Raw genomic sequence first — 20,990 nt, forward strand, 5'->3', positions numbered from 1 at the left:
GTGATTTCTATTTCTGTGGTTCTACTATGTAATCAAAGATTCTGGTTTTTGTATTTAGGTAAACACTAACCTGTCCTTTTTAAGCTATACCACATTGCTCATGACACATCCATCCTCTGAGATTTACCATTTGTATGGACTAGAATCTAGAATGCTACATTCTGGTTTGCCCCACATGTTGACTTTAGGTAAACTCTGGTACCACCAAGTACGCCCAGGATTGCTTTCCTATATTCTTAAAATCTCACTGGCCAGTTCTCAATTACAAATCTCTTCCTCTCCCTCTACCATGTCTAGTGCCAGCAGCAATCTGGCGCTGGTGTTTCTCCCATACAGGCCCAGACTACTCACACAAGGTGCTGATCTCGGATCTTGCGCAGCTGGATCAGGTCAGGTTTGATACTGTTCATTTTTTTATCTATTTCCCGGTTGTCCAAAGCTTGTTTCTTCAAATCCTGCTCTAGACGCATTTTGCTATCATGAATCTCACCCAGACGTGATTTCAATTTGTCATAATTCATCATAATTCTGTGAAAATATTGACATAGTAAGGCTAAAACAGGAACCAAGCAGAAACATTCTATAATGTGAGCATAGTCCTAATACCGTAAGTGTGGTAGACATGGGTTGTTTTTGCCCAGCCCATATCCATTCTCATTCTGTTGGTAATGGCACCTTGATGTTCCCTGTAGGTAAGGGCTCCCTGCCCCCATCTCAGAGTCACAGGTGAATATTCACACGACCCAGCCCAGCCATTAAGAGTATTCCATGACATCCTATCCTTATCCTTACCCTCAGGCCACAGTGACTGGTTCAGGAATGGAAATCATACCCTAACTGACCCAATGAGAGTCAATTCTAGTTTGCTAGAACTATTGTAAACAGAGATTCTCTCTTCCCACCGAGATTGCTAAATTACAAATATGTGATTCTAGGACTCCCAGCAGCTATACTGCCGCCTCATAGGGAAAGTCAGCCTGAGGATGAAGCCAACACCGAGAAAAACTAAGGCAAAAGACAGAGTATGAGAGAAAGTCCTGATGAGCTTGTTTGGGCGCTGGATCCAGTCATGACTGAACAAGTAAAGCTGTACGTATGATCTTCAAGAGGCAGCACAATGTAACAGTTACGAGCAGCAGCTTTGCAGTCAGCCTGCCTAAGTCTGGATCTCTGCCCTGCCACTTACTGCATTACCATGGGCAAATTATTCAGCTAATCTGTGCCTTCATTTTCTCATCTGTTTAAAATGGGTGTCTACGATAGTACCTACTTCACTCAGTTAGTATGTGAATTAAATGTGGTAATACATGTAAAAAGGACCACACGGTGCCTGTACGTCTTGGCAGCACTCAGCAGATAATGACTATAAGCTTTTCCAGCACACAAAGTCTTGCTGTGCTCTGAAGGCAGTAACTGTCCGCATCACTCATTTGTCACTCAAAAATATGTTTATTACTATTAAAACATCATTAGCTACTTTACCTCCCTTTGCAACAAAACTACAAGTTCTTTTCTATCCCTTCATTCTTAATAATAACGGCTATTTAATGATATCCTATGCCAAGATACATACACACACACACATGCCTTTCTGTACCATAAGTATGCGTGTGTGTGTGTCTATCACCCGATTCTCATAGCATTTCAAAAAGATATTATCTACAGTTTATAGAGGAGGAAACAGGCTCAGAGAGTTAGGTAACTTACCTAAGGTCACACAGCTAGTAAACGATCAATACAGAATTCAAGCCCATGGTTTTAACCATTAAGCTATACTGCCTCAACAGTATTAGCCCTATTCTCATGCACACAGAAGTTCACTGACACTTTGGTGCTAATATGAGAAATAATTTTGCTTTTCCCTTGCAAATGATTCATTTTTATTATTCGCTTTTTCATTCCTTAGCCCACTGTTTCTGGCTCAGTCTCCCAACATTCCACTACATTTGCTTTGACAAAGACTTCCAATATCCTTTTAGTTGCCAGACCCAATACTTCTCATGCTACTCACTCTCTCTGTATAATCTTCTTAGCATCTATCATCACCTACACACTTATGCCTCCCAAACCCTTTCTGTACCTTGAGTTCCAAAACCAAATAACCAGCTGTCTGCCTCTCAGACAACTCCATTTGGGTCCTCACAGAAACTTCAGACTCATTGGTTCTAACCCTGAACTTTCCTCACGCAATTCCTATTTTGGTGAATAACATCATTCCTTATTGATTCATATTAGAAATCTAGGAATAATTTTTGACTTCTTCCACACCTATCATATCTGGTCAGGTATCAAGTCTTCAGCATTTCTATTAATTCCCCCTCCTTTCCTGCCATTGCTCTGGTTCAGGCCCTCACCATCATTTAACCTGATGACCACAAACACTGTAGTCACCTGCAATAGTCAAGCTGGTCTTCCTGCCCACGGTTTTGTTCAGCCTCCAATTTATTCTCAGAGTGCTGCTGTTGATTTTCAGTTCAACAAAAACTCAGTGAGCATCACCATGTACTCTCAGGGACCAAAGGAGGTGCTAGAGCTATCAGGGAAAATAAGCCACCTTCCTTATTCCACCAACAAGCTTGCAGTTTAGCGGTTACGATCTTCAGTAAATGTTACAGTAGGATCAGGACCAGATACTGTCGGGGTAGGGACAAAAAGCTTCTAAACCAGTCAGGGAAAATTTTCTTAGAAAAGTCATGAGTAAGCTAAATCCTAAAGGATGAGCAGGAGTTAAAAATTTGGAAGGACATAGAAGGAAACTAAAAAGAGAAGGTTCAGTTTGGTGCCATTATGAGAACAACAAATAGTTGCATATATGACATTTAAGGGGGTGAAAAGCAAACACAAAAGAGATTATTGGGGAAGAAAAGAAGTCTCGTCTCACTGATGCACTTGGATGGGTTAGGTAGATTTACCGTTCAATTTCCTTTTCATTCCCCTCTCTGCGAAATCGCTCAATATATTCTTTGCTATGTTGTTCCTGCGTGTGACATTGCTCTTCAAATATTTTAATTGTTTCATTAAAAGCTTCAATTGCAGTCCTCTTCATCTGTATTTCCTATAGAAGAGAAAAAAGGAAAGACACACACTTTATTATCTTTTCTTTTTTTTTGGTAACCTTGGTCTTAAAACAAATCTTGTAATTCTAGTTATGATTCCATATAAGACTGAATTAAGATGGCTAATACAACCCCTGTTTAACTCCTGCCCTTATTACTTATATGCAAAATACATCATTCAAACCTTAAAAGGAAAAGAACTATTACTTAAAATATAGCTGAGAATCATCACAAAAAGGCCTGAGTTGCTAAGAGAGATTAACCCCGAACTCTTTGAAGACAAGGATAAAGTTATGTCTTTGCACTTATTACAGTACTGACCCCCAAAATGTGCTAAAGGAGTGAATGAATAGAATGGAGAAGTCCATACACCAGTGTGCATAGCCTTATTCCCAGAAGAGTCCTAGGGTCTATTCATTTTATCAATTCTAAAATATGCAGTATTCCCAAGAGATTCATCAATAGACTAATCTGATTAGAAGCAGAAAATGAGGGGCGTCTGGCTGGCTCAGTTGGTAGAGCATAGGACTTTTGATCTCAGGGTTATAAGGCAAGCTGCAGGTTGGGTGTAGATTACTTAAAAAAGATCTTTAAAATGAAAACAAAGAAGCAGAAGAAAATGAAAGGGGGAAGAATAGCAGCTAAAATCAGATGCAAAATAAAACGAAAAACTAAAACTTCACAAAACAAATGCCCAGTAAGCTAAGACATTCAACATTAGGATAAGTAGTCCTATATATTTTGATGAGCTCTGAGGATATTTGTAGACTTTAGCATCTGAACCCTGACTCTCCAAAATCTTCAGAGGGTTCAACTTTGTTCAATTTATATTAGAAAGTCAAGAGCAATGCATGAAGGTCTAGAGAATTGCTATCCTGAATGTTTACAATTTTAAGTTTTGGTGCTTATGCGATAATTTCTCAAAACTATCTGGCATTGATTAATTTCAACAAATGATTACTGAGAATCCATTATACAGAAAGTACAATCTGGTGATAGAGATCAATAAAACACGAAGCCTGCCTTGCAGGTTTTGGAACACACAGGTGAAATTGATTTCTGAACTCCAGTAAGGTTCTGTTTCATGTCATGAGAGAAGCAATCAAGCTAGGGTGAATTATTTACTGCTTTACAGAGGCTTCATGGAGGAGACAAGAACCTTATGATGCTCCATGTGGTTGAGGTTATATCACACATATCTCAAACAGTACTGTAAACTTATTAGAATGCCCACATCTAAATACCTAGCTACAAATTCTACAACTCTCAAATTACAGTGAAGAGTCTTGGCTCCCTTGCAAGGTCAAAAAATTACCTATGAAGCTCTGGCCCTGTATCCTTAAAGAAGACACTAATAATTTACACTTTACTAACACTGGTGTATTTTACAGCATTGCCAAAGCAGTAGCTGCCCCATAAACAAGGCCACTATACCTACCACAGAAACTATAAATCTACCTGTATCTACGCCCCCTCCTTTCTCCTCTCCAACCCCTCTTATGATTCCTTCTCATCAGTATACAAAGAAGTTCTAGTAACACAACTTTGAAAAAATAATCCCTTAACCCTAAATTCTCTTCCAGTCAATTAAGTTCCTTGAACAAATAGTCTATATGGGCTGTCTTTCTTTGCTCATCTCTCATTCACACTCCAACTCACTCTATTCTGGCTTCCATACCTACCATTCCAAAGGCTGCTCTTTCCATGGTCACCAATGATCTCACTGACAAATTCCTGTCCCTTATCCCAACCCATCACTAAGTCCTATCACTTCCTCCTAATTACATGTAATCCAGATGTCAAATACCCCCACATGCAGTCTATTCTTACCCTGTGCCAACTATGACTCAGGATACACGATCTCTTCACATTCTCTGGGAAGAATTCACTTACATCAAAGCAATCCAAATTTTATCTATGATTTCACGGAAAAAACAGAGGAGGTCTATAACACTTATAAGTACTTATAAACAGGGGAGATAAATTCTTTAATCTCCCTTTAACACCCGCTGTCCCAGCACATCTCCTGTACTGCTGATCACTGCATCCCTCCCTTTCTCCCCCCACCTCCCAAAGCTTTAAGCCTCCACAGCTCTTCTCTGCTCAGCCATCTCATGTTCTGCTCTCAATTCTCACACAGAGTTAGCCCTCTCCCAGCTTTGACCCAGGGGCTTTTTTGGTCTGCCTCCATCTACTCCCATACCCAGCTCCCCAACCAAGGATTCCAAGTCCAGAACCCAGTCTCACATCAGCAGCTCAGAACTCATAATCTGCTGTTAAATCCCCAATATTACTGAACATGTGGGCAGCATTTTCTCTAGCCAGGACAAGAAAACAGAAATGCAGTTCTATACAAGCCAAAGCTGCAGGCATCAGTGGCCACTTTTTCTAGCCTTTTTCACAGGAGGGTTAGTGCTTCCTTAGACTCTAGTTCAGACTATGAGGCTGACTCCAGGGCCCTGCCAAAATGGAAGTGCTTTTGGTTCATTATCTTGTATAAATTCATTCAACAAATAAGTGAACACTAACTATATGCCAGGCATTACTTGAAGCATTTGGGATACATAAGTAAGCAAGCTTAGATAAATATTTCTGCCCTCCCAGAACTTACAGTTTAGGGGGTTATACAGACAATAAATAACAGATTTAAGTAAGTAATACACGTAGTTTGTTAGAATTATTAAGAATCTATAAGAATTGTTATGGAAAAAAGAAAAGTAAAGTGGGAAAGGAGGACTGAAATTCGAGTTGCAATTTTAAATCAAGTTGCCAGCTAGGCCTTCTTGAGATGACAACATTTGAGCAAAGACTTGAAGGAGGTGAGAGGGTTAACCAGGTGACTATAGGGTGGGTGGGGAGTGTTTCAGGCAAGGAAGCAGCCAGTGCAAACACTCAAAGGTAGGAAGCAGGTCTAGTATATTCGAGGAACAGCAAAGAGGCTAGTGTGGTTAGAGTATAGTGAGGAACAGAGTTAGAAGAAATGAGGTCAAAGAGGAAGAGTGGCACAGATCATACTGTAAAAAGCACTCTGGCTCTTCCTAAGTGTAAACTATGGAACCAGAGATAGGTCTTAAACAAAGGAGTACTGTAATCCTACCTATGTTTTATAAGTACAGGTTTCCCCAGCATTTTCAAAGTACACAGTTCCTATGAAAATTTTCATAAGCCAAAATCACATAAAGCATAGAAGCAATTACCATTAATTTATGTGGGAAAAATCTTCAGTGTTCCTAGAGTCACAAAATAACTTCTCCTAGGCATTTTTCCTGATACCTTAGGACACATCTTGCTAAGGGATGCACAAAGTAGATGCAGATAAAGCACAGATGCTCACATACACAGTTCAAAGTTATGGTGGCTTGATGCTGAGAGGCTGAATGCACTTCTCAAGGAAGGAACAAGGCAGCACCACTCCCACTGCTCGGGGATGTGTGCTGCCTCTAAAAGCTTGCTGCAAAACAAGCTCAGAATGCTATTGTCACTTTTCACTCTTTTTTATAAAAGCAGAAGTCTTCAGATTTCTTCCAGTTAGTGAAAGCAAGTACTAATGTAGGTCTTTCATAAAAGCCAAGTGGTGTAACGTGAACTTGCAAAATGCAGGAGATACCTGTATTACCAGCTGCTCTACTGACAACTGATCAAGGGTAGGGGAGCAGGGATAAGGGCAAGATCTGTTAGATTTCTGTGGTAAACCAAAGCAAGACATGATAGTGGGCTTCGATCAAGGTAGTAGCAGTGGACGTGGCGAGAAGGGGTTGCATTCTGGCTATGCTCTAAAGGTAAAGTAAACAGGAATTCCTGATGATTCGATGGAAGATGTAAAAGAAAGAGTCTCTGGTGGCTTCCAGGCTTTCGACCTGAGCAAGACACATATGATCACTCTCAACTGAGATGGGGAAGGCAAAGGGTAGAACAGCATTGAGTTCAATTTTGTTCGTGAATTCAGTTTTGACAAGTTAAATTTGAGATACCTATTTAATATCCAAGTGGAGCTGTTGAAAAGGTAGTTGGGTATATATAAGTCTAGAATTAACTTAGAAGAAGAAGAGATGTTAGTTTGAGAGTTACTGGCATATAGATGGTATGTAAAGCATGAGACTGAGATCACCAGAGAGTGAATAAGTAATCAGAAAAAAGAAGAGGGCCAATGTCAAAGCGGAGAAATCAGCAACGAAGTCCAAGAAAGAACTACCAGGGAGGTTAAATTCTCAGCTGTCTCGACTTACTTCTAGATCTGGAAGTTCCATTTATAATTATTATTGTGGCTTTTTGTTCTACTTCTGAGCTATAGAAATAATCATATTGTTTCTGCATACAGCCATGTTTTTAATGTTTACCATTTTTTTAGTGTGAGATATAAGTGCATAAAACAAATGCACAGTTGAACAAATTGTTATAAAATGAACTTCCACTACCAGCAACCCCAGAAATTCCTTGTGTGTCCTTTCTGCGTCATAACTTCCTGCCTTTCCCCACTCCACCTCCCCCACCTTAGTGATAACACTACCCTGCCCTTTATGATGATCATTTCCTTGTTATTCTTCATGATTTTACCACTTTATATCCCCAGCCAAAATTTAAAAATTAACATTTGCCTGGTTTTGTACCTTCTAAGAATAGACTCATAGTATATGTATTCTTTTGCATCTTTTATTCAATAGTCTTTATAAGATTAAACATAGTGTTGTATGTTGCCCTTTAAATAAATACGCACACGGGAATACAGTAATCCATCACTGCTTTGTTTGATGCAGAGAAAAGGGATTAAAGTATGCCATTTTGGCGAATGCACATTGTGTTTGACAAAGGTTGTCAGAGTACTTCAACCTTTTGTGGAATAGAGTCTCATCTCTCCCTCTGTGTTTCTAAAGTCAAGCACAGTATCATGCCTAGATGCTACTACAAACGACTAAATTGGAATTTAGAAGATTTATATTCTAAATCCTGATTCTGCTAAAAATTGGTTATGTCCCTTAAGAGAGTCTTTCTATGCTTCAAGTTCCTATCTATAAGATGGAGATAATGGCAACCCCAGCTATATTTGAGAGAGAGAGTGAGTGTGTGTGTGTGTGTGTGTGTGTGTGTGTGTGTGTGACAGAAGAGAGGGGATCAGGTAAAAAAAAAAAAAAAGGGGGGGGATTATACTCCAAAAACATTTATTAACTACCTTAGTCTAGTCCTGATATATTTTAGCCATAGATGACAGTATACCACATACATTTTTCCCTACCTTGGGTTTTTTTTGCATAATGTATCTTAGAAATTACTCAAAATCAGGGGGCACCTGGGTGGCACGGTTGGTTGAGTGTCCGGCTCTTGGTTTCAGCTCAGGTCATGATCTCAGGGTTGTGAGATTGAGCCCCATGTCTGGCTTTGCTCAGTGTGGGGTCTGCTTGGGATTCTCCCTCTCCTTCTGCCCTTCCCTGCCGCTCATGCTCATGAGTGCTCTCTCTCTCAAAAAAAAAAAAAAATTAATAAATCTTTAAAAAAAAGAAATTACTCAAAATCAGTAAATATAGGCCATCATTTTTTGATGATTATAAAATAATTTCATCATTTTGTTTAAAAAAAAGAAAAGCTCATTTTCGTTATATATATTATTGTTATTAATGTGCATACTATTATTTCTATTATTTCCTCCTTTCTATTTGTAACTGTATTTTTCCCAAATCCCCTTAATTCTATCACCTCAAACATCTCAGCATATTTTCATAAAGTGTTCCCTTCAGGTTAGTGGATATACCCACAGGAAATCACACTGTTCAAACTTCTACATGCCGCCTCCTTTGCCTGAAACTACATCATAAGCGTTTCTCAGGTCATCAGGAATTCCTAAAAAGCACTTAGTAACAGCAGTTGCCTCCAAGGAATGGGGACTTTTACTTTGTATGGAATAATTCATATAGAATTCAGCAATAATTTATACTGAATTTAACATAAATATTTATATAACTTTTGTACTTCTTAAAAATTAAAGTTTTAAAATAATTCCTGAAAACCTATTTTAATAGCTGTAAAACATTCTACTATATGTATGATCATTTCACCACCCCAATGTTGATTATTTATGTTGATTCAATCTGAAGAAGCATCAGTAACTTTTCCCCCATTCTACCCCAAACACTGTCCTCATCACAGATAGTTCATCTGGAAGAGCTAAAGGAATACAGAGAAGCTGAAATTTGCAGTGTAAAAAAATGCATACAGGCACACCAGAGATACAGCTCAAGTATCAGGTAGAAAGAAAAAATTAAGATCATTTTGAGTAATTAACTAATAAAATAAAACCTGAAAATAAAATGGAATTAAACATCTCTCATAGGAAAATAGACCATTATCGCATTTCTGGCCACTGGCATCCCACATCTTTTCCCAGTCAGTACTATATTTCATTCCTAATCAATAATCTTCATAGGGTAGTAACCCCTAGTAAGCCCCACAGCCCTGAAGATCCAGATGTAGTCTCTATCTTAACACTGCCCACCACAGACACTAGCTTGGAATAAGATCAGTGGCTTTGGGCTGGAAAAATCAATAGTATAAATACTAGGGTCAAAACAAGAAACCATGAGTTACAATAATACTAGAATAGCTCATAGCTGACTAACCCTTCCACAGGTAATAATATAACCTATAGACAAAGATATAAGAAACATGTATTTTACATTATGGTCAAATTGTCAAAAGACAAAGAGAGAATCTTGAAAGAAATAAGAGAGAAGAAATTTGTCATGTACAAAGATCCTCAATAAAATTAATAGCTGGTTTCCCATCAGAAACAATGGAGGCCAGAAGGCAGTGGAATGGCATATTTAAAATCCTAAAAGAAAAAGACTGACAACCAAGAATTCTATATCCAAGTAGTACCATCCTTCAAAAATGAGGAAGAAATTAAGATATTCCCAGATAAACAAAAGTTGAGGGAGTTTGTTACCTCTAGATCTGCTCTACAAGAAATGCTAAAGACTTTCAGGCTCAAATTAAAGGACACTAGACAGTTACTCAAAGCCACATGAAGAAATAAAGAATACTGGTAAACCTAACTGCATAGATAAATAAAAAGCCAAGTAGTCGTGTACTTTCGGTAACTTTTTTTTCTATATGATTTAAAAGACAAATGCATAAAAAACAATAATTATTAATCTATGTTAATGGGCATACAATATATGAAAATGTAATCAGTGACAATAATATAAAGAGGAAGGAACAATGATGTATAGCAGCAAAGTATTTATATAGCACTGCAAACCAAAATAATGAGTTACAATTGAAACTAGATTGTTGTGCAGTTAAGATGTTAATTATAATCTCAAAGGTATCTCCTAAGAAAAACTTTAAAAAATACAGAAAAGGAAAGAAGTGGGCATTGAAAAAAAGGTACACTACAAAAAATCAAATAAATATTAAAAAGAGTCAAGTAATGGCAGAACTGAAGTGCAAAAGACACACAGACACATAGAAAACTAATAACTAAATGCCAGAAGTCAGTCCTTCCTTACCAGTAATCAGTAATTATTTTAAATGTAAATGGATTAAACTCTCCAACTAAAAGGCAGAGACTGCAGATGGATTAAAAATTAAAAACAACCCGGGGTGCCTGGGTGGCTCAGTCGGTTAAGCGTCCGACTCTTGATCTCGGCTCAGGTCTTGATCTTGGGGTCGTGAGTTCAAGCCCCACGTTGGGCTCCACGCCCAGCGTGGAGCCTACTTAAAAAAAAAAAAAGAAAAAAATTAAAAACAACCCACGATCCACCCATATCCTTTCTACAAGAGACTTGCTTCAGATGCAAAGAATACTCATTCTTCTCAGGTATACTGGGAAACCCACAAATATGTGGAAATCAACACATTCTTAAATAATCAATGGATCAAAGAAGAAATGAAAAGAGAAATTAGAAAATACCTTGAGATAATTGAGAACTAAAACACAGTACACTGTACTTATGGGATGCAGCAAAAGCAGTACTCAAGGGAAATTTATAGCTGTTAATACCTGTTTTTTAAGATTTTATTTATTTCAGAGAGAGACAGAGGGAGAGAGAGAGGGCACACACACAAATGGAGGGAGAGGCAATGGGAGAGGAGGAGAATCCCAAATGGACTCTCTGCTGAGCATGGACCCTACATTTTAAAATAAGAAAAATCTTACATCATTAATCTAATTATATACTTTAAGAAACTAGAAAAAGAAGAGCAAACTAAACCCAAAGCTAGCAGGAGGAAATAATAAAGATTAGAGAGATAAATGAAATAGAAAAATAGAGAAATATCGACAAAACTAAAAATTAGTTCTTTTTTAAAAAAATTTTTTTTAAATTATTTATTTTTTATAGACAAAGTCTTATTTATTTATTTATTTGACAGAGAAAGAGAAAGCGAGAGCACAAGCAGGGGGAGTGGGAGAGGGAGAAGCAGGCTCCCCACTAAGCAGGGAACCAGATGTGGGGCTCAATCCCAGGACCCTGGGATCACAACCTGAGCCAAAGGCAGACACCTAACTGACTGAGCCACCCAGGCACCGCTAAAAATTAGTTAACAAGATCAACAAAACTGAAAAAACCTTTAGTTAGACTAAGGAAAAAAAAAGACTCAAATTACTAAATTTTAAGTTTAAAAGGGGAATACTACCCACTTTTCAGAAATAAATATTGTAAGAGAATACTACAAAAAACTGTATGCCAGTACATTGGATAATCTAAATGAAATGGAGAAATTCCTAGAAGCACATTATTACCAAAAGTGACTCAAAAGAAACAGAAAATCTAAATAGACCTACACTAGGGTGCCTGGGTGGCTCAGTTGGTTAAGTGTCTGATTTTTTTTTTTTTTTTTTTTTTTTGAGAGAGAGAGTTGGGGAGGGGAGTTTGGGGCAGAGGGAGCGAGACAGAAAGAATCTTAAGCAGGCTCCGCATCCAGTGTGGAGCCTAACACGGGGCTCAATCTCATGACCCAGAGATCATGACCTGAGCCAAAATCGAGAGTCAGGCACTTAACTGACTGAGCCACCCAGGCGCCCCTAAGCGTCTGACTTTTGATTTCAGCTCAGGTCTTGATATCCAGTCATGAGTTCAAGCCCCACGTTGGGCTCCATGCCCAGAGAGACAGACGTATAATCCCATAAGGAAATTGAAACAGTAATCAAAAACTTCCCAACAAAGAAAAGCCCAGGACCAGACAGATTTACTAGTGAAGTTACCAAACATTTAAACAAGAATTAATGGGTGCCTGGGTGGCTCAGTTTGTTAAGTGACTGCCTTTGGCTCAGGTCATGATCCTGGAGTCCCAGGATCGAGCTCCCTGCCCAGTGGGGAGTCTGTTTCTCCTTCTGACCCTACCCCCTCTCATGCACTCTCCCTCTCTCAAATAAATAAATAAAATCTTTTTAAAAAATTAAGAAAGAAGAATTAACATCAATCCTTCTCACTCTTCCAAAAACTAGAAGAGGGAAGAGGGAACACTTTCTAACTCATTCTATAAGGCCATCATTACTCTGATACTGACACTGGGTGAAGAGACTACAAGAAAATAAAACTACAAAACAACATCCCTTTTGAATATAGATGCAAAAATTCTCAACAAAATACTAGCAAACTAAATTCAACAGCATATTAAAAGGACTGTAACTATACAACATTACCCCATGGAATTTATCCCAGGAATGCAAGGGTGGTTCAACATACAAAAATCAGTCTATACACAACATTAATATACTGAAGGAAAAAAACCTACATGATCAGATCATCTTAATTGATGCAGACCAAGTATTTGACAAAATCTAATACCTTTGCATGATAAAAACAATAAATTAGAAATGAAAGCAAACTTCAACATGATAAAGGCCATTGTTATAGATTGAATTGTGTTCCCGCATAAGATATGATCAGTCCTAATCCTCAGGACCTTAGAATATGACCTTATTAGGAAATAGGATCTTTTTTTTTTTTTAAAGATTTTATTTATTTATTTGACAGAGAGAGAGACAGCCAAAGAGAGAGGGAACACAAGCAGCGGGAGTGGGAGAGGAAGAAGCAGGCTTCCAGCAGAGGAGCCTGACGTGGGGCTCGATCCCATAACACCAGGATCAGGCCCTGAGCCTAAGGCAGACACTTTACAACTGAGCCACCCAGGCGCCCCAGGAAACAGGGTCTTCTGTGAATTAAGATGAGATCATATTGGATTAGGATGGGTCCTAATCCAATGATTAGTTAGCGTCCTTATAAACAGAGAAAACAGAGACACAGAGGGAGAATATCATTGATAATGAAAGCAACATTGGAGTGATGTGTCTACCCCAAAGAATGCCGAGGACTACCAGCAACCACCAGAAGCTCAGAAAAACAATGAACGTTCTTCCCCAGAGCCTCCAGAGAGAGAAGGGCCCTACCAACAACTTGATTTTGGACTTAGAGCCCCCAGAACAGTGAGATGATAAATTTCTGTTGTCTTAGGCCATCCAGTTTGTCATTCTTTGTTACAGCAAACATAGAAAACTAATACAGCCATATATGAAAAACACAAGGTTAACATCATACTCAGTGGTGAAATGGGAGAGCTTTCTACCTAAGATCATGAACAACACAATGATATCCACTTTCATCATTTTTATTCAACAAAGTACTTGAAGTTCTAGCTAGAGCAGTTAAGCAATGAAAAGCAATTACAAGACATTCAAATTGGAGAGGAAGAAGTAAAACTATCTCAAATGACATGATCTTATAGGTACAAAACCCTGAAGAATCCACCAAAAACTGTTAGAGCTAATAAATTCAGCAAAGTTGCAGAATACAAAATCAATACACAAAATCAACTGTATTCTATACACTAGCAATGAACAATCCAAAAGAGAAACTAAGGAAATAATTCCATTTATGACAGTGTCAAAAAGAATAAAATATCTAGGAATAAATCTAACCAAGGAGGTAAGAAACTCAGATACTGAAAACTACAAAACAATGCTAAAAGAAGAAAGACATAAATGGAAAGACATCCTTGTTTACAGATTGGAAGACTTAATATTGTTAAGATGATAATACTACCCAAAGTGATATATAGATTCAATGCAATCGCTATCAAAATCCCAACTGCATTTTTTACAGAAATAGAAAAACTGAACCTCAAATTTATATGGAATTGAAAGGGACCCAGAATAGCCAAAACAGTCTTGAAAAAGAACAAATTTGGAAGACTCACACTTCCTGTTTCAAAGCTTATTAAGAAGCTATAAGTAATCAAAATATGGTCCTGACACAGGATAGATATACACATCAACAGGATACAACAGAAAGCCCCAGAATAAACCCTCACACCTATGATCAATGTCTCACTTCAGCAAATATCCCTAGATCATTCAATGGAGAAATGGCGTTGGGACCACAATGCAGGGAAATGTATTTTCACATGTAAAAAAATAAACCTACAACCTTAACACACCACATATAAAAGTTAACTCAAAATGGATCAAAGGTCTAAATTTAAGAGTAAAAACAATCAACTCTCAGAAGTAAACATAGAAGAAAATCCTTCTGACACTGGATTTGGAACAACTTCATGAATATGATACCAAAAGCATAGGCAACAAAAGAAAAAACAAATTGAACTTCATCAAAATTAAGAATATTTGCATGTCAAAGGATACTATCAAGAAAGCAAAAAGACAACCTACAAAATGGGAAAAATATCTGAAAATCATATATCTGATAAGGGATTTAAAAAAATCTAAAACTCAACAATAACAAAAACAGTATCACTTCATGACTATTAGGATGGCTATAAAAAATTGAAGATAAAAACACAAAAGATAACAAGTGTAGAAAAAATGTGGAAAATCTGGAATCTTTATGCATTGCTGGTAGGAATGTAAAATAGTTTTGCCAGTATGGAAAACAATTTGGCAGTTTCTCAAAAGGTTAAATATAGAACTGGTATATGATCAAGCAATTCCACTCCTAGGTATATATCTAAAGGAAATGAAAGCAGAGACTTGAACAGTAATTTGTACACCAGTGTTCATAAGCAGCATTATTCACAACAGCCAGAAACTGGAAAATGACCCAAATGTCCATCAACAAATGAATGGATAAATAAAATGTCACATACACATATCATGCAATATTATTCAGCCATAAAAAATATTTTGAAATATGCTACAACATGGATTTTCCTTGAAAACATTATAATTAGTGACGTAACCAAAGGACAAATATTGTATGATTCCATTTATATAAAGTACCTAGAATAGCCAAATATTATAACAACAAATTATGGGGTTAACACGTAGATATAAAATACATGACAATAATAAGAGGTGGAAATAGAATTATATAATAGCACAGTTATTACATTCACATGCTACAGTATGAACTTAAGTAACCGTGATTAAGAATGCATGTTGTAATCCTTAGAGCAACTTCTTAAAGGGGAAAAAAAAAAAAAAGAGACAGACATAGCTAAAAGGCCAGATGTGGAGTCAAAACGGAATGCTAAAAAACGTTTGACACAAAAGACGATGAAAGACTTGCTGAGGAACAAAAACAGATGGAGCAAAAAGAAAACAAAGAGCAAAAAAGTAAACATAAACCTAACCATACCAGTAATTACAAGATATACAAATGGATTACACACTCCAGTTAAAAGGCAGAGACTGTCAGCCTGGATTTTTTAAAAAGCCAGACCCAACTATATATTATTATCTGTAAGAAATGCACTTTAACTATAAAGGCACAAATAGATTGAAAGTAAAAGGACAGAAAATAAATAAGTAAATAAATAAATAAGTAAAAGGACAGAAAAAAATATATCATGCAAATACTGAGTGTATGAAAGCTATTCGGGATATATTAGAAAAAGTAGACTTCAAGAACAGAAACATTGCCAAATATAAAGAGGAATATTTCATATTTTTTAAAAAATTTATTTGTTTATTTAAGAGAGAGAGAGCATGTGTGTGAGAGGGGCGAGGGGCAGAGTGAGAGGGAGAGACAGAATCTCAAGCAGACTCAGGGTGGAGGATGAGGGGCTCGATCCCACAACCCTGAGATCATGACCTCAGCTGAAACCAAGAGTCCAGCGCTCAACCAACTGAGCCACCCAGTCACCCCAAGGAATATTTCATATTACAAAGGAATAAATTTACTATAAATGTGTCAGCACTTAATAGAATTTCAGTACACATAAAGCAAAAGCTAACAGAACTAAAAAGAGAAATAGACAAATCTACAATTGTAACTAGAGAATTTAAGACTAATTAACTGACAGTATTAGGGGAAAAAAAAAGTAAAGATACAGAATATCTGAATGACACCATAGATCACTTTGACCTAATTGATATTTATAAAGGACTACACCAAAAACTGAAAGGGCATTATACCAACAACTTCACTAGTCTTTGTCAGTGTGCAAGTTAACTAAGTAAGATAAGGCATATACTAGGTCGTAAGTCAATAAATTTCAAAAGACTGCAACCTTAATGAATATGTTCACTGACTACAAAAAAATCAAACTAGAAATAATATAGTACCTAGAGAAGCCCCAAATATTAGAAATTAAAGAATATATGGCCAAAGAAGAAATCACAAGGGAAATAAGAAAATATTTAAAACTGATTTAGGAAAATAACAGTTGTGATAACAAAATTTGCAGGATGTACCTATAACAGTGCTTAGAAGGAAATTTATAGCTTTAAATGCTTATTTCAGAAAATAAAGTTTTAAAGCCAATGAACAAAATTTTCACCTTAAGATGGTAAAAGAAGAGCAAATTAAATTGAAAGCAAAAAAAGGGAAATAATAAAGAGCAGTAATAATAACAAACACAATAGAAAACAAACACTAGAAAAAATCCATTACTCTTATGCTCAATAAAGGATTCAGCCAAGTTATTATGCCACTAAGAATTCACTATGAATTTAGTAGAATGGACTAATGCTACCATAACATGGACTAATCACCACAGACTAATGCTTCTAAACGTTCAAAGTAATAACCTGTGTTTCAAAAGAATGTGCAAAAAAGGGGAGCCCAGGTGACTCAGTAGGTTAAGCATCTGACTCTTGATTTCAGCACAGGTTATGATCTCAGGGTAGTGAGACTGAGCCCTGCAATGGCTGAGCACAGAGTCTGCTTGTCCCTCTCCCTCTCCTTCTGCCCCTCCCCCCACCGCTCGCCCTAAGCGTGCCCACCCTTGTTCACTTTCTCTCTCTCTAAAATAAAAAAATAATCAAAAGAATGTGGATAAGAAACCCAGTTAGACATGTTTTCTTAGGCCACTATTGACCCAAATATTGCAATGGATACACTTCCCTGAAGACCTGTACCTTCATAAAAATTCCCAGTACCTTTTATATATTATGTAATGACTCAGGGCAAATTAAACCAATTCAAGTGTAACTAAAAAAGAATCAAAGTAGTTCTAGGAGGGGCACCTGGGTGGCTCAGCTGGGTAAGTGTCTGCCTTGGGCTCAGGTCATGATCCCTGAGTCCTGGGATGGAGCCCAAGGGCTCCTTGCTCAGCAGAGAGTCTGCTTCTCTCTCTGCCCTCCCCCACTTGCACTCACTCTCTCACCCACTCTCTGTCTCTCTCAAATAAATATTTTTAAAAAAATTAGTTCTAGGAAAAGAACTAGAAAAAAAAAGTTCTAGGAAGAGAACTAGATTATTCCAGAATTTTGGGGCGCCTGGGTGGCACAGCGGTTAAGCGTCTGCCTTCAGCTCAGGGCGTGATCCCGGCGTTAAGGGATCGAGCCCCACATCAGGCTCCTCTGCTGTGAGCCTGCTTCTTCCTCTCCCCCTCCCCCTGCTTGTATTCCCTCTCTCGCTGGCTGTCTCTCTCTGTCAAATAAATAAATAAAATCTTAAAAAAAAAAAAGAATTTTGTCTATCTCATAATATTATAAATGAAATATTACTGATTATGAAGATTTAGGATCTTGGGGTGCCTGGGTGGCTCAGTCAGTTAAGCATCTGCCTTCAGCTCAGATCATAATTCCAGGGTCCTGGGATTGAGCCTTACATTGGGCTCCCTGCTCAGCAGGGGAGTCTGCTTCTCCCTCTTTCTCTGCCCCTCCCCCTGCTCATGCTCATACTCTCTCTCTCTCCCAAATAAATAAAATTTTTAAAAAAGATTTATGATCTAAAAACTGTGGTTAAGACTACTACTAGTGGTCTCTGGGGCGCCTGAGTGGCTCAGTCGTTAAGCAACTGCCTTCAGTTCAAGGCGTGATCCCGGAGTCCTAGGATCGAGCCCCCTATTGGGCTCCTCCGCTGGGAGCCTGCTTCTTCCTCTCCCACTCCCCCTGCTTGTGTTCCCTCTCTTGCTGGCTGTCCCTCTCTCTGCCAAATAAATAAATAAAATCTTTAAAAAAAAGAAAAAAAAGACTACTAGTGGTCTCATAATTCCCATTAATTTCTTCTTCCTCAGTAAATTCTCAAATGTTATTTGGGTATACCTGACCAAATAAAAATTAGCTTTCTTAGCTTCCCTGCAGCTAGTTGTAACGTGCAGCTATGTCTTACCAGTGGAATGAAAGTAGAAGCAGTGTGTACTTCCAGGAAGTAGCCTTAAACACAGGAAACTTTTCTTTCTCCTTATTCTTCTATCTTGTTTGCTAGAATATTGTTGTGATGGCTGATATTGGAGTAAACCAACTTCTACAGATAGCAAAGTATCAAAACAGAAGAACCCTAAGCCCTGATGACTGTGTAGTTGACATAATATCCCTGGCACTGTGCCTATACATGAAAGAAAAATAAATTTCTATCTGAAGCCTTTGCTCTTGTTATTTTTTGTCATTTGCAGTCAAGCCTTATCCTAGTTAATACTAAGTGGAAAAAAATTATACCTTTAACCAATAAAAAAGTGATTTATGAATGGGAGAATTTGTATCATCACAGTCTCAAAAAGGCTGTTCAAGATATCAAGACAGCTAAGGATTGTCAGGTGAATTATAGAAAATCTGATGTAACCGTAGCATTGTATACTTGCTGGCCTAAACACAAAAATTTACTAACCTGGGATGTTCTGGTATATTCCTCATATAGCCTGTCATACTCTTTACTCTTTTCCTGATACTGAGAGTGGTACTCCTGCAGTTTTTTACCAACTGCGTCGATGTTGTCTTCTTTTACCAACTGATCCTGTACAGTTAAACAAAAGAAATAAAGAATGTTAACAATTCTGACACGTGAATTTTTCCACATCTATTTGTTTTTAAATTGCATTTCTACTGTAAGTTTAAGCCACTGTATTAATATTAATCATGCAAAAGCACTAAATCCTTTTGTTAACACTCAGCCTTTAGATCACATCAAAATGGTTAATACTTGAAAAATTAAGAAATAAGTATAAATGGGAAACAGAAACAGAAGTATTTTTACATAAAGTTAATAAATACATGCAACAAGCTATTAAGGACTAGTAGCCACAAAATAAGTTCCAAAAATATCTTAAATCTAAAGTAGGAAATTTAAAATAACTAGATTTCTTTTTTTTTAAACTGATAAACCTGGTAAATTAAAATGAAATGATGTTAAAAATGACTTGTTGAGGGGCGCCTGGGTGGCTCAGTCATTAAGCGTCTTACTCCAGCTCGGGTCATGATCCCAGGGTCCTGGGATCGAGCCCCTCATCGGGCTCCCTGCTCAGTGGGGAGTCTGCTTCTCCCTCTCCCTCTGCTCCTCCCCCCTGCTCATTCTCTCTCTTTTTCTCTCAAATAAATAAATAATCTTAAAAAAAAAAAAAACTTCTATAATCATACCTGTTGGTATCTGGACACTGGGTACATTAGCTTCACATCAAGTTTGGGATTGTACTGAGCAAGAGACTCATGATGATAGTGGTTAATGAGCTCCACCACAGAATTAAATGTCAGAGGATCAGAAAACCCGTATTTACCATCTCGATGATAGATCTTTATTAACTTATTATTGCCTCCCTTCCTGTGAACAAGACAGCAACTGTTGATTTTTTTCCAAAAAATCTTATCAAAGTACCACTTTCATATGGAGATATAAAAGTACAGTGTCACATAATAAACAAGTTTTACGAAGTTAATGAGACTGGAACAGGTGAAAAGGCATATATAATTTTGTGTGTAAAAGTATATACAATATCTTATTATTTTTACAACTATTTCATTTGTCTATAAAATATCTTGGTTACTAGAGGCCAATCTACCTAACCAGCAGTCAGTAGCAACAGATTTAACAAAAACAGTCACTTGAGAAAAATAACTAAACCAGAAGTAAATTATATCTTTTATTTTCCGAATGAATTTTCTAATTTAAATTCTATTGATATTTTTTCAGGAAGAACAGAGACGATCTCTTTGGGACCTAAAGATAGGAGGTTGTGTGTCTGTGGGGGGGAGCAGAAGACATCTGTGTGAAGGGGTGATAAACATGTGGCAACGTAATCACCAATACCCTCAAGGTTTTGTTGTGAATGCGCAAACAGGAATGATTTATAACTGATTAATTTGCATCTTACATTATTCTGTCTTTTATATTTGCCTATAATTCTTGGAAATGACTACTTATTTAGACCATCACAATAAGTAAATGATTCGTCATTCAACTGTTTTATAAAATCTAGCTTTTGAAGAGTCATTTATATTAGAATGAGGTAATTTGATGCTTAAATAGTTTAGACCACTTTTGTTTGTTGAGTCATATCCAATGGTCCCTTAAAGATAATTTATAACCAAAGCTTAAAATGGCAGTGTTTTCCAAGTCCCACACAGTATAATCAAACCACAGCAGGCTGATTCATTATATCATAGCAAAACACTGCACCATTCCCACTCAGCTCTTCTTATAAACAGCATGCAGACTTAATGGGGGGAAATACGTCTCCACATCTCTTTATGCCATGCTATTACACATGATAAATGAGGCATCAGGATTTGTGAAAGGTCAAGCACAATAGGTTTGAATCTATGGA

At 37.4% G+C, this 20,990-nt stretch overlaps 1 protein-coding gene across 1 annotated transcript in view; it reads right to left on the reverse strand.

Moving 5' to 3' along the window:
* PIK3R3 (phosphoinositide-3-kinase regulatory subunit 3) overlaps positions 1–20,990 on the reverse strand; it is a 118,490-nt gene that overhangs the window by 14,244 nt on the left and 83,256 nt on the right. The window contains exons 4-7 of the mRNA XM_034651753.1: positions 19,807–19,987; positions 19,061–19,186; positions 2,913–3,055; positions 352–528 (exon numbers count right to left, since the gene is read on the reverse strand). Of these exons, the coding sequence (XP_034507644.1) occupies positions 352–528; positions 2,913–3,055; positions 19,061–19,186; positions 19,807–19,987 (627 nt within the window). The remainder of the gene's footprint in view (positions 1–351; positions 529–2,912; positions 3,056–19,060; positions 19,187–19,806; positions 19,988–20,990) is intronic.

Source organism: Ailuropoda melanoleuca, chromosome 2 (assembly GCF_002007445.2).
Source record: "Ailuropoda melanoleuca isolate Jingjing chromosome 2, ASM200744v2, whole genome shotgun sequence".
Taxonomy (NCBI): domain Eukaryota; kingdom Metazoa; phylum Chordata; class Mammalia; order Carnivora; family Ursidae; genus Ailuropoda; species Ailuropoda melanoleuca.